The sequence below is a fragment of the Engystomops pustulosus genome, chromosome 1 (genome assembly GCF_040894005.1).
Source record: "Engystomops pustulosus chromosome 1, aEngPut4.maternal, whole genome shotgun sequence".
Classification (NCBI taxonomy): Eukaryota; Metazoa; Chordata; class Amphibia; order Anura; family Leptodactylidae; genus Engystomops; species Engystomops pustulosus.
The window spans coordinates 95,057,340-95,072,583 of record NC_092411.1 but is presented as its reverse complement, the minus strand read 5'-3'; the positions used below and the strand labels follow the sequence as shown (position 1 = coordinate 95,072,583).

The following is a 15,244-nucleotide window of genomic DNA, read 5'->3' as shown; positions in this document are numbered from 1 at the left end:
ACTCTGGACCTTGAACATGTCTCCAGAAAACCAACGCATGGAGTTGCTCTTTTCTCTTTAAAAGTATGAAAACAATGTACAAATATGAGCCACAGTGGATATAAAAACCTAGTAAGGTTGTCAATTGCATAATGAAATAATCAATAGTTCTCATCTTCTTCCTCATCATTTTGTGATTGTAGATTTCTGGAAAACAATGGACCATTACGCCTTCCCCGGTAGAATCCACTGGCGCCAGTCGGCGAGGGTTCTGTCCCAGACCCCGGGTCGTTTTCTAAAATTGCAAAAATAGCAGTGATCAAAGACAAGATGGGATACGCTAAAAAATATATATATATATATTCTTGTACTTTATAGTATATTTCCACATAATATGGAACTCCTGCACTTATCCAACAATGAGTGCCCATCATGTCAGCTTTATGAAAACCCGCTAAGGAATAAAAACACTTTCTATATCAATTTGGCTGAAGACTACAGTGTTTGCTTATTGTAAATTTTTAACTAACCAATGACAGATGAAGGGTAGAAAGTGTAATCTACTTGTCTAGACCCAATTTAAAGAAGTCGAGGAAACATTAGTGAATCAAGTCATATTTTCTTTGACGTCAATAAGGCTCATTTCACATCACCATTGGAGTAATACTAATGCTGAAGAAGACCTTTCACTTAGTATCAGTCACTAGTAACTGACTTCAGTGTACAGAAACTTACTACTCATGTATATCTGTAGCTTTAGACAGAAACAGAGGTCAATTAAATACGGATACAAACAAAAGATCTTCATATATGTGTATATATTTCTGTTGTGCTCATCCTGTAATGAAACAGGGCAGCATATTCTTTGATGGAGATGTAAATATAAATAAAAAGAAAAAAAAAAAACAATTTTGTAGATGATATGGAAAATGTTATATAAAGCGGAGTATGTATTGTATTGCAGTACATGAAATTTATCTAAAGGCAGGCTTTAATAGGTAATAATAGTGAGAAAGCTTGTTAGCTATTGGAAGGTTTTAAACTGAGAATAGGGCAACCTTCAGATAGAGTGAACTGATAATGTCATTGTGATTAAAAAATTAATGGATCAAGATCAGAGTTATCTTCCATTATGGACCGTATCCCCAGGTCTGTTCTATTTAAAACAATGGATCCCTGGCAACTAAAGCACCTGTACAGCTTTAGGGCCATTTTTTAATTACACAGAAGCCCTCTTCTATGGGTTAAAGGAAGCAACGTTAAATAGTTGAAGCCTTCTTCATGTAAATACAGTCATGAGAAAAGTCTACTGTCTTTTAATTAGGACTTATTCAGATGGGGTGTCCGCTGCGCATCCGCTAAAAATGCAGACATTTGATGTCAGTGATCAGTCTACATTATATCCGTTTGTTTTTTTTCACATCTGTATGCCATTCATTTTTAATACATCCGCAAAAAAAAAAAAAGGATGGTTTTCTAATGTATTTTTTGTCCAGTCCAGCTGGTTGCCTAGTAACATTGTGTGTCATCCTTTGAACAATAGGAATCAATGGGTCAGTAAGTCATCCGCAAAAAAATAAAAATAATCTACAGACCTCAAAAAGACCCAACTGAATGAGCCCTTACTGTATATGGATGAACATATATTTATTGTTGAAAACTGGTACTAAGTAGATGTTAAAGGGAACCTACCACCCCGATTCTACCTATAAAGGTAGAAGGGGTGGTAGGTGGATGAATGGGACGTGAGGATAGCCCTTTTTGGGCTAATCCTCACGTCCCGGCTATCTTTTTATAAAGTTTATTGCGGGCATATGCAAATTTATTTATGCGGCTACTGGGGCGTGGAGTAGCCGGACATGAGGCTACTAGTCGCGGCTACTCCACGCCCCAGTAGCCACATTACTCCGCCTACCATTTAATCTTCAGCGCGCAGCTCCTCATAGCTGCGCGCCCTCGTCTGAGTCCCCTGCGTTCTGCGCAGAACCCAGGCCTCTGGCTGCGCAGCTGTGGCTCCGGGGCCGGAGCTACTGCGCATGCGCAGTAGGCCGCAGATGCCGGGGGACTCGGACGAGGGCGCGCAGCTACGAGGAGCTGCGCGCCGAAGATTAAATGGTAGGCGGAGTAATGTGGCTACTGGGGCGTGGAGTAGCCGCGACTAGTAGCCTCATGTCCGGCTACTCCACGCCCCAGTAGCCGCATAAATAAATCCCCTTCTACCTTTATAGGTAGAATCGGGGTGGTAGGTTCCCTTTAAAATTGTGTAAAAACCCAACCTTGAGGTGAACAACACACAACAGATGAATGGTTATGTATTATAAACTATGCCAAAATATATTCATGTGTGTGTTAACATAACAGCCGATCTTAGAGAACCAATTGCTGCGATCTATAACTCTGAAGGATGATAAGGCCATTTCTGAACAATCTTGAGATTGTTCGAACTACTGTGAACATTCAAGTTCCTTTTTCCCACGGTCAGACCATGCAAAGTTCTTACCAAAAAACCCCTGGTCTACAGTTAGAAATTTTCAATGTTTAAGTTCATCACAGCACAGTTAGAAAAAGTCAGAAAAATGACTTCTTTGAAAGGGTTAACAAGTGAAAAAACATATTGCAGCATATCTTAAAGATAATCTACCACTGGGTTATAGCTGCATTCATAGTATCATAGTATATAGGGTCGGAAAAAGACGCAAGTCCATTAAGTGCAACCTTTAAGAATTAAATACATTTTTTATCCCCATAACCCGTGATATTATTTTCTCCAGAAAGGTATCCAGGCCTCTCTTGAACATGTACATAGAGTCCGTAAAGTTAAAGGTGGTAAAGTGGAGATAGAGAAGGGATGGTAGGGCGTAGTGCACCCCAATGGGAAATAAATCGAGAGAGTAAGGTTCTGCAGTGAACAGTTTTCTGCTTTACTGAGGAAATTCAGGTGTAAAGCAATACATGCAAATTCTCCAATCTGACTTCTCCAATCTCCTCCCTGACGGTAGAAGGGTTATATATTTCGCAAAAGCATGGTACACTGGTCACAGGCTAGCAGCCCAGGGTCTATGGTAGACAACGCTTTCTCAGCTTCTTATGTTTGTTGCTCAAGTAGACTGGCAGTCTTCTCAGTGTTTTGCAGTTAGGGAACAGAGCTTGGAGGAGGACTGGGATTGTTTTCTTTATATACTTTCTACCAGGGAAGGAGTGGTTACGTTTTAGCTCAAAAACATAGCCAAGCTTTCTTTCATAGACTTACATTGAGTCCCCATAATATTCTATGGCAGCAGTTCTACAGGGTAAACAACTTTCTAGACATTCTAGAGGTCAAGCCGTCTGCTTGTCTGGTAAACAAGTCTGTTTTTCTTCTCTGAATGTTCATTAACCCTTTCTACTAGTCTATACAGAAACAGTAATAATATACAGAATGTCTATACACTATAGATTAATGCAAGTTAACCTTTGATGTAAAATAAAGTAAGAAGTGCTGAGTTCACATAGGGGAATTATTCAAATGTCCAAAGTTCAATGCTCCTCTGTTACTACATTTTCACTTTAACTACAGAAGTTACAGAGGTCCTTACAGCTGTATTTACCCTAATGGGAGCTACCTACCATTAAGGGCGATTACAGCTATAAACCAGAGGTAGATTTCCTTTGAGCTTGCAATTGAATAAATCAAATAACTTTTGTCTTTAAAATGTCTCATCTGCCACTTATTTCCATTTTTCACTTCAAGTAGTGAACATCAGATTTATTATGTGACTCCAGATATGGTAGCCAATTTTATAAACTGCGACTTTTTAATTGGCAGATTTAGGTGTAAATTCACTCCAGGAGTAGATTTGTTGCCAAAAATAACAACATTTATCAAACTGTCTTAACTGAAAAAAATGTGATCTACAAAGAACAACAAGAGATCCTAAAAGAAAGTCCAAAACTGAAGAAGTTACCTGCCTTATTCTAAATGAGCCTCAATGCACTTTAGACAGACAAGACCACTGTTCGGATGTTTGGCATATAAGGGGTTGGTCAATTTTCAATAAATCTATTTTTATTAGAAATGTCTCTGCATGTATGTGTACATGTGCCTATGCCTCCTTTGAAAGTGTCAGCCTTTTCCTGAGGGAAGTATGAAGAATCGCACACAGCACAAAAGTAAGTAGCAGGAGTGCTGAATCACTTGATGAATATTCAAGGATTATCCACAAGGCAGTAAAGGCGCACGGGCAATTTATCTAAAAGGGGGCCAACCCCTTTAATGTTGCTTTTGAGAAAAATGTCTTAAAATTATACAAATAAGCCTCAGGGGCTTCTGGCCATCTCACAGTAGCCCTCCCTGGCTCCAGCAGGTGCTAATTATTCAAGCCTCCATTCAGCTTTTCTGCCTGCCTTATTCCTCCCCAAATGGAGAGGTGAACAATAAGCAGAAAACGGAGTCAGAAGGGGCTTCAATGATGTAGCCAGGAAACACTGAGGATCATTTGCATAAATGTAAAAGATGTTTTTCTCAAAAAATGAATTTATTAGAATCAAAAGAAGAACAGATCCTGTTGGCACACGCCAGCATGTTAGTGTGATTGGTTTAGAATCAATTTAACAATGTGGTAGATTTTTTTTTTAAACCGAATGGATAGCTAAATCTTGTCCAAAACTGGGTCATGCAACAGGACAGCATCTAATACTGAAGAGCTGAAAACAATCAAAGTGTTGCAATGGCCCAGTCACATTCGAGTCAACCCAACTATAATTTTGTGGTCGGACCAGAGAACTGGACATATAAAAAAAAACCACAAAACATACAAAAACAATTACTTCATGTTTTTTCTGATAAAGTTGGTTGTACAAACGATTGATGCGTTGTGATTAGTTTTTTTATACTCTTCTTATTCATTTTGGCATCAGTTTTGGTAAATAATAAAGTACCATGATGGAATCTTTGTGTGTTGTTCATCTGAAGTTGTTTCACCCAATTTTAAGACATTTTAAGGACCACTTTATGAGGTGTAGGAAAAAGAAAACAAAATTATAATACAGAATGTAAAAACAAATAAAATAAATAAAACGCAGTGTACTTTCCTTTCTTTCTCTTAGGACTGTGTTTTTTTTCCCTAACAAGTTTTACATTAGAGATAATCTGGTAGCAGGTCCTAAAAACATAGCAGAGGGTTCTTATAGAAGAAAGGTATATTGGCCTATTTTGGCTTTAAAATTCAGCAGAGAATTTCAAGTTCTACTTGAAAAGTTCTTTAGCTCTTTCCCATCTATTTCACAGTAGAACAGTTAAATTGAACTTCTAGAAATGTTAGCAAGAGAGTAATTTGAAATTTCAAAGACAAATTACTTTCTAATAAAAGACTGTGCTGTATGAAAAGCCGATCAACCATCGCAAAGGATCTGCTGAAAGTGACCCCTTAAACAAGAAAATGTATTCGACAAAGAATTTTGGGACTTAAGCTCCATTCACACAAAACGTCATAGAGGTCTATTATAAGAGGTCACGTTGCTGTGAGCACAACATCTGAGCTGTATATATCTCTATACATCCCTATATAGGTGGGAAGGGTCAACAGTGCACCACCCTCTTCCACACATCTGAAACCCAGCCGAAACTGAGTACATGTGAATGGAGCCTTAGAGAGTAATATATAAAATATTTCTGCACTATTTCTTTATCTACATTTATTGCTGTCCATTGTAACAAATTAATCTGTGTCAAAACAAGACAAAGGAGCATGCAGTTGTCTTTACTCACATGCCTCGTGCATTATTTCAGCACATGCACCAAGACTATACAGTACACATGCACATTGGGGGGGATCTACCTATATACATCACAAGGGCTGTAATGTCAGCTAGACTATGAAATGTTCGTTTTTCACGTCCTTCCAGAATTTGAGATAAAAAGTCCTAATCTAATAAGTATATAAGTTGCATATATAAGTTTTATAGATGCACCAGTTAGCAGCTAGAAATACTTGGTCCAGCTGCAGTTACAGCCCATGGATACAAGGGATGAACAGGGAATGTTTACAAGCATTCCATCAGCAGGGAGCAGTACATGGCTATTGTTACCTGGCCACATTATGTACTCAAGCAGAGTGACCCTTTTAACCAGCAGCTCCAGCTGTTCTTGAAGCTGGAGAAAGGAGGCTAAGCTGACCACCTGCCAGACCGAAAACAGAATGGGACAATAGACCAAGGTGATGGAGGTTAGAAGAAATATTGAGATGATGTGACTACAACTGTAAGATTCTGTGTAGGAAAATATATTAAGCAAGTGAAGGTTGGTGGATGACATTTTTAAATACATAAAATCATAGAATATTGGAAAAATGCATGGAAATGATATACAGGAAAATAAAAAAAAATCAATAAAAACAAATCAAGTAGAATAATATAGAGAATAAAAGAAAAAAAGTTATTACGAACAACTAAAACTATAATGATGGTTTGTATAATGGATAATATTCTCTGTAAAATCTGGACTCTGTACTGTAAATAGATAAAGAAAGTTCAACAGAGGGCACTATAAGAGAAAATCCCTAAACATCTAAAACTATGGAAGTGCAGTATATGCTTCCTAACAATTCAATATGTTTCTGTATTATAAAAAGTGATTTGCCAAACCAGGATCTGCCAAATGTAAGAATATCTGTTCTGGACAACATATTAGATGAAGCAACATACAAAATGGAAACAGATGCATTAATGTGACTGACAAAAGTGTTGTAGAAAGTTATACTAATGCCTATTCCGAGGATATGAATGATACAAAAACTGATAATGCTATTAATTAATATAACAAATCTCAATTTCATTACTCACAAAATGGAGATTAAATGGCCTCCACTGGAAACTACATCTCCCATGATCCTATAGTTCTCAGTAACAGCTTCTCCCTCTTATGCTCTGCTCCCAGTGATACTGTAACAGACTGTCTTGCTCTGTTACCATAGTAATGATGTGTGTAACTGCCATCACTGCACATAACCCCACAGAGATTATGTCTCCCCACAAAACTGGCCATACTGGATCCACTGCAACCAACCCACTACAGCCAAGCAAGTGGTGATCACATGACCTGCCCAGGCAGGTGCAAGTGTCTACTAACTAATTAATTATTAGCTTATATTTTAAGGAGCCATTTGTATATGAATTCTACTCATTCCTGGAATACCCCTTTAACTTTTTTTGGTTGGTTTCAGTTCAATTAGTGCTCAATTAGAGTGGCCTAAGCAGGGGAGATGAGTGCCAACTTACAATATAGACCCCATTCAGATCATAACAGATAGTTGCATTCCCTGAACACTGCATGAGACCCAGACTGGGATCATGGTCTCATATGATGCATAGAGTCAATGCCATCTCATGTGATTACAGCTCCCTAAAGTTATCATGTGTTGAGAACAGTGCATTGATATGACCATGATGTTGGGAATCAGGTTGTGGGTCAGTGGTCAATGGCACCTAAAGCATTGATCAGCACTCCTTCGAACTGGCCTATTACATAGTCTGATGCAAACTACATGTATATTTTAAGTAAGAAATGTTCACTAAGGCAATTGCTCAAGCCCTCATACGGTTTCATTGTTTGTTGGTAGCACACCTCTTGACAGCATTTCAGGCATATGCAAAACTTGAACGCTCTGTTAGTTGATTCACAATTACTGGAAATGAGTGCTCCTACAAACATTTTTTCACAATAATTATTGTGTAGTAGGGCCTTGCAGCACTGAGGACCTGGGTTCAAGTCCCATCCAGGTCAACATCTGCAAGAAGTTTGTACGTTCTCTCTGTGTTTGCATTGTTTTTCCTCCCACACTCCAAAACATACTGGTAGGTTGATTAGATTGTGAGCCCCATTGGGGACAGGGACTGATTTGGCAAACTCTGTGTAGCGCTGTGTAATCTATGTGCGCTATATAAATAAAGGAATTTTTATTATGATAGACTCTAGCCATTGTTATAAATCTATTAAGTCAGTTGTTGGACTTCAATAAAAGCTTTGGAGGTAGGCTGGGGAGGGCTATTAAAAAAAAATAAACCTAACCTTTTAAAGCGCTCCTGGTCTGGCTCACTACCACGCCCCTGTTTGTTTACAGGGGCATGGCACCTTTGCTCAGACCACTTCCGGTTGCCTGGCACACCCTCCGGTCCCCTGTCCCAGCGCAGTATCAGGCTGAGCCAACAAATTTTTAAATTCTAATTGTAGATTGACTTGGAGCTCGACATTTTTAATTTATTTCATGTGAACAGCCATAGACCAGCACACATGGAATTTTTGGCCCGTTTTTAAGCAGTCCGTCAAAAAATGCATGCGTTTTTGACCAGTTTCAATTAAGATAATTGGTCAAACCTGTCAAAAACGTACACGTTTTTTGACGGACTGCTTAAAAACGGGCCAAAAACGCCACGTGTGCCATCACCCTAAGGTTCTGTGCACGTGAACCATTCTCTGCTTTCTCTGGCCACAAACAATTAATGCTGGATTTTGATTCCTAAAAGGTTATTTGCATTTGAAAGGCACAATTCTTCTAACCTGGCTATGTTGGTGTGGGGACTGCAGATGCAGTTTGCAATCATACATCTGCCTTTGAAACACTCAGCACCACTCTTGTTCTTTGTCGTCCTAAAACAATTACTGTAAATGTTTGAAAACATAGCCTTTTGTATGCATCCTGCCTGTAACAGAACATGCAACTTCTGATCAATGTGGTGTCTGTTCATTGGTCCACAAAAGTAGAGCAAGTCTATGTCTACTGTTTTTATGAAGCAACAGTGCATGCAAAACTATTGGCTTTTAAGTGAATACATACTAAATCAGTAGGATAGTGCGCTGCCTCTACTGTCCAAGGGTAACATGGGCAGTGCACATCTGTATTAAACAGAAGAAATAAGCCCCAACTGTGAAACCCTCCTCTATAAACCTAGAACCTATATTCCGCTGCTGTTACTGTCATTTCCTCCCTCTTTTTCCCCCATGTCGTCACATACTCACCGTGAATTCCAATCATTGTCTCCAATATTAAAACTCTCTCTGCTAAAATCTTCAGAGCTTCTCTGATTTGCAGCATCCTTTCCCCCTGTACAAGCAAGAGACAGACACAGCTGTGAGGGATTAACCCCCTCCCACCCAGATGGATCAATTTCAACTTTTTTACTGGAGGGTGTGTTCACACGTTCAGTTTTTCAGATGCAGTTTTCAAAGCCAAAAGCAGGTGTGGATCATAATGAGTGAGAACATGTCATTAAGAGGTGCTACTCCTCTTCTTTTTTCACTACACTTCTGGTTTGGACATTGGAACTGCATCTGAAAACTGAACGTGTGAATGCACCCTTAGGGCGCTGTCCCACGTTGCGTTTGCAAACGCAGAAGCAGACAAAACCGTGCCCACCGGGGCGGTCCGCTCGCATCGGCGTTTCTATGGAAACGCCTGTGATCGGGAAAGAGCCATTAAAGAGCATTAATTTAACGCAAAACACTGGTGGCTCGTTCCCGATCGCAGGCGTTTCCATAGAAACGCTGATGCGATCGGACCGAGGACCCCGGTGGGCGCGGTTTTGTCTGCGTTTGAAAACGCAATGTGGGACAGCGCCCTTAGAGTGAAGACACACGTGGCGTTTTTAGGCCGTTTTTGGGCCGTTTTTACTAAGCGCGTTTTCAGATCGTAAAAAAAGCATGCGCTAAAAAACGCATCCGTGTTTTAAAACCGCATGCGTTTTTGTCCGTTTTTCCAAATTTGCGCAATTAAAAACGAACAAAAATGCATACTTTTTCAAAAAACGTATGCGTTTTTAAAAACCGGATGCGTTTTTTAGCGCATGCGGTTTTTTACGATCTGAAAATGCACTTAGTAAAAACGGCCCAAAAACGGCCTAAAAACGCTACGTGTGTCTTCACCCTTAGATTTTAAAGTGGCCATTTCTACTTGTCACTTTCTAAGGAAAAGTGTGAAGGTATCTCAGGTAATACATTACTTATTTGGGAGCCATCTATGTGGTGGCAGATATTCTATAATAATCTTTCTTATATTTAAATTATTTTCTGTCAGTATGCAAGTTTTAACGTTTCTGCAGTAGATGTTTGTTACACACAAATAAAAACTGCAATGGATCAGTGAAAAACTCATCCATTTCCTTAAATGGGAACTAGTGCCTGAAGATGGATAAAACTTGGACATGCCAAGATTTGCTCTGCCTGCAATTAGGGTCAGTGAAAATAGGGTCATTGCATGGGCATTCTAAGGTGAACTACTGGCATACAAGTGACTATTATACAATATACTGGGGCATTAAGGCCCTTGTGCCAGTTTTCTGTCTGACTTTGCACATTCTTTTTAGAGCAAACTGGTATTTAAAAAGTGCCTGTACCACAGTTGTGTCGCACACAATCCTTTTGTGGCGCAGCTGCACTGGGCATCATGTGACACAAATTAGGGGGCGATCCGATTCTCAGTCCGATTGTGTGCAAGATTTAATATGCAAAGTCCGACAAAATTGTGTTGCAAGCCCTTTGTTAAAGATGCACCAAAAAAAATAAATTGTTGCACCCTGTCGGAGCATTGCAGGGAGCACCATGAAAAATGTGCGCCAGAAATGTTGTGCTGTTTGCACTGTTCTTAGGCTGGCGCCACACGTAGCACTTTGTCTGCGCTTGCAAACGCAAACGCAGACAAAGTCGCTCCCACAGCAGACAAAGTGCTACGTGTGGCGCCAGCCTTAGTAAATGTGACCCACTATTCTTATTTGATGACCGCCTGCTGTGTGTCTGCTCCTGCACCCAAGATACCTGTCCTGCTATTTCTTAGAAAGGAGCAAGGTGAAAGTGCCACCAAATCACTAATGTGAACATGCTCTTTGGGATTAATACATTTTGCAGTTAACCATGCCAAGGAATAGTGAATCATGCAGGGTCATTATGCATTTGATGGAGAATAAAGAATTAATGAAATAATGTAATTAGCAATTAGTTTATGTGTACATATCTAAATATATCTCTATAAATATGTTATACATACTTATTTATACATTTATATTTAAACATACACACACATTATCTCCTAAACTGCATATAACTTGACTTTTCAGTCAGGTCCTAAACTCCCAACTCCTCCTAACCTCCCAACCGTCCCAGATCCATTGGAACAGTCCTGGATTTCGGGACATCAACAGTACTGGCGTCATCCAGACACTGACAGAGTTCTATACAGAGAAGCCGTGACACATATGGCGTTGTTGTTGCATTTTTTTTCATTGCTTTTTTTTTACCACATTTTTTGAGGTGTGTTTTAATTACGTTTTTGAAAACATGTGTTCTTGTGGTCTGTAATTGCAAGCACAAACAGCAGGGAGAACGGAATCACTGCGTATTACTACAACTACTACTACTAATAATAATTCTTTATTTATATAGCGCACACAGATTACAGAGACAAAGCTGCAAGCAATTAACGCCCATCAAGCTTTGCGTTTTTAAAAACGCAAGCATACATTTGAAAAATGCATGAGTTTTCAATGCATAGGAAATCGAACAGAAACGTGACAAAAACGCCATGTGTGTCACCGGCCTGATAATGTAGAGAGTACTCTGTTGCTGCAGTGTGCAGCATAGCCGGCAGATGTGATGGAATGGTGCAGTCACATGTACCGCTAGCGTTGCAGTTACAAATGCAGCACTAGCATACGGGAACTGGTCTTGGCATAAAACAATGCAAGACACCAAGTTCTGGTTACGATAGCTTACATTTGCATAGAAATGCATATGCAATAGAGCCCACCTCCGTACGCTAGCGCTGTATTTGTTAATGCAGCACTAGCTGTACATGTGACCCTCAAGCCTTTTAAATGCAATCCATGGCTCCAACTGTGATCACATGTTGATGTAACTGTCATTGCTGTGGTTGTCATAATATGAGGGGGGAGGTGTAGTAGAGGGCATAATGTGAAAGGGATCTACTGTGGGGGGCACAGTATGAGGGGGAGCTGCTTGGTGGGTTATATGAGGGGAAATTGCTGGGGGGTAATATGAGGGGGAGCTGCTGTGGGGAGCCTAATATGAGGGAGAACTGTGGGGGGAATACGTGTGGGGGGCTTATTATAAGAAGATGCTGGGGGGTTTATATGAGGGGAGGGTGCTGTGGGGGGCATAATATGATGGGAAGCTGCTTGGGGAAGGGAATAGTAAGAGAGGGAGCTGCTGAGGGGCACATTATAAGGGACATGAATATGAGGGGGCCACAATGTAAGTGGCAGCTGGGTAAGGCACACTATGACAGGGGGCTAGGATGGACGAAATTTACTGTGTGGGTGCAACAGCTGAAGAGAAATTTGCCTAATAAAATAGCTGTAAAAATTTGCGTTTACAAAGTGTAACTGTTAACGCATATGTCAACACATGTGTTAACACTTCCTAATACAACCTACCCCATTGGATGGGCCTGTAATATCAGCTTCTATAACTATGTAATAGTCTCTCAGTAAGCTTTTCTTTAATTCATTACATTTGGATCTACATTGTAGCACAAATCTAATTGTGTGCTGTCTCGTGCCACTGTTTTGCACAGCAATTAATGTTAGAAAAGAATAAACATAATTGGTACTTCCTAGCAAGCAGCTTATTAGTTACCCAATCATGAAATTACGTGCAGTCTATGGGTTAATTCTGATGCACATGCTGTTAACACCTAAATTGTATGCAAATATAAATACTATGTTCTTATCTCCAGCGCTCCAGAAGGGAAAGGGTTGAACGTATAGGGTAAAGGGTTAATTAGCAGGCTATGGGGTAAAGGGAATGGTTAAGACAAAGGAATCCCCACAGCTGTATCAGTCCTTATCAAGGGACCCATCACCCACGATTAAGATAAGCATTGTGGCACATAAGGGGTGTATGTAATGTGCATATATAACCAATTAGCATTAACTTGCCAAATTAGCAGAAATCTGTATCCTGCTGTTTTTCTTTGGTTATTGCATTACTATTTGTCTACTAGAGTGAACTATATTTATACTACCCCTATTTTTGTCGGTTTGCATTTAGTTTTCAAATGATTGGCTGAGCAGATAGAGGTGATTAGAAAAGGCACAAAAAGGTAAAAAGCATAAGATAGAGGTGTACTCCAAAACTAAATAGACCTACATAATAGGTGATTGGCCTACTACTATTATCTCGCTAGCTTCAAGAGCAGCTGTCATAGCTCAAGTGGTTGCTAAATCAAAATGTACATTAAAGAATAACTCAACCTCTGACAATAGAACAGATGAGAATAGTAAATTTTATAAAATAAAGTGTAAAAAGTGTAAAGCGTCTAGCGACTTAACACTTTACAGACAGTCCCTGGATAGTCTAATCTACTTACAGATCTGAATCACCAAGGGAAATATTTTCTAGTTATGGAAAGAGATAATCATTAGCCTCCTTACATACCTGAAGTGGAGGATATACTGCTCACTACAGGAGAAAGAAGAGCAGAAAATGGCCCAGAGCAGCTGCATTGTTTATTGAAGAATATTACAATATTTACTATTATCTCCTGAACTATACATCTTTAGAATTTTTGGTTATATTGGTTATACTTTAATGTAAAGCCTGGTTCAGACTGTAGGTGTAAATAAAGAATAAAACATTAAAGGGGTATTTGGGTACTTAAGCTGCTATGTATCCATTCAATGTTATTGGACTACTGGAGAGAGTGGTTGGCTTCTCTTAAGCATTCCCAGTCTTGTAACTATGTAATTACTGAATCCTACACCTGCCGACATCATGACTTCTGAGTTCTACTTCTTCTAGGTGCAAATCCCTCATCTTAGAGATTGTTCAAGACTATAAGCTCTTGTGAGAAGTGCCCTAATTCCTATCATCTGTTTGATCTGTAAAGCTCTGCGGAATATGATGGCACTATGTATGGATGTATTATATTATTATTGTGCCTGTTACTGCCCAGTAGATAAAATGAAGTGCAAGACACATTTATCTATAAAGTGAGTCTTGTGATCTACAGCCTACCTCGTGGTTCACCAATGGTGGTTAGGTGGTTTGAAAATGGAGTGAGGTAAAAGAGGCATGGGAAGAAAGCAATACTTACCGGCTCCCCTTTTTCCCCAGGTTCACCTTTCTGCCCAGGAAGTCCCTGTGAAGATGTAGAAAGGAAGAAAATCCAGTTTTATATGTATACTCTTCAACAGATATTTCGTATAAGAATATGAGTACATGTGGACATACATTTAAATGAAATGTGATTACACGTAATGTAAGAACATGAACATGTCATACGTTCATGGGTAACTCCAGCCAACCGGAGCAGAATCAAATAAAAATAAATTGTAGTTCCTTGCTATGGTCCATGTCACTCAGCAGTCACACAAGGGAGTAGAGTGATGTACAGGCAGTCCCCAGGTTACATACAAGATAGGGTCTGTAGGTTTGTTCTTAAGTTGAGTTTGTATGTAAGTCGGAACTGTATATTTTATCATTGTAATCCCAGCCAGAATTTTTTTGGTCTCTGTGACAATTGGATTTTAAAAATGTTGGGTTGTCATAAGAACCAGGAGTAACAATAAAGCTTCATTACAGACACCTGTGATAACTGTTACAGCTGATTATTGTAGCCTAGGACTAAAGTACAATAAATTGCCAACATCCAGAGGTCCGTTTGTAACTAGGGGTCGTATGTAAGTTGAGTGTTCTTAAGTAGGGGACCGCCTGTACAGCCTCCGTAAAGCATAAATCATTAGTAAAGTTACAATACTCTACTACTAAATCCACTTGATTTTAATTTTTTTTTTTTGGTGAGATGTCATTGTTGGTCAGTAAATGGTAAAGACACATGTTAGTAAAACTGTAATGATGCTTACCATTTCCCCTTTTGCCCCAGATTCCCCTGGCAGTCCAGGTGAACCCTACATAAAATGACAGATGTGTAAGTCATAGTCATCACCATGAAATTATGTTGCGTAGTAATTTTCTTTTTTACTCACGTTGTCTCCCTTTTCGCCTCTTGGACCATCTCTTCCAGGTGGCCCTGGTAACCCCTGTATAGCCACACAAATGGAGAAAATGCTAATCCATTAGATACCGTAGGTATTTTTTCACAAAACCAATTTATTTTTCCTTTTAATGCTAACATTTCTTTTAAACCCATAATTTTTCCTTATGTTGTTTGGAACCCCTATTGCAGTGGTGGCGAACCTATGGCACGGGTGCCAGAGGTGGCACTCAGAGTCCTCTCTGTGGACACCCAGGTCCTCAGCATAGAGTACATAAGACAGGAAC

The 15,244-nt window shown here is 39.6% G+C and overlaps 1 protein-coding gene across 3 annotated transcripts in view; it reads right to left on the bottom strand.

Annotated features, from left to right (window-relative positions):
- Positions 1-15,244, bottom strand: part of EMID1 (EMI domain containing 1) — a 55,257-nt gene continuing 40,013 nt past the window's right edge. Inside the window, exons 12-17 of one of the 3 annotated variants that reach the window (XM_072148360.1) lie at positions 14,950-15,003; positions 14,827-14,871; positions 14,058-14,102; positions 8,972-9,056; positions 6,046-6,136; positions 150-274 (exon numbers count right to left, since the gene is read on the bottom strand). In XM_072148360.1, the coding sequence (XP_072004461.1) occupies positions 6,081-6,136; positions 8,972-9,056; positions 14,058-14,102; positions 14,827-14,871; positions 14,950-15,003 (285 nt within the window). In that variant the 3' untranslated portion in view covers positions 150-274; positions 6,046-6,080. Of the gene's footprint in view, positions 275-6,045; positions 6,137-8,971; positions 9,057-14,057; positions 14,103-14,826; positions 14,872-14,949; positions 15,004-15,244 lie in introns of all 3 variants that reach the window. The other 2 variants (XM_072148343.1, XM_072148351.1) reach the window with 2 other exon arrangements.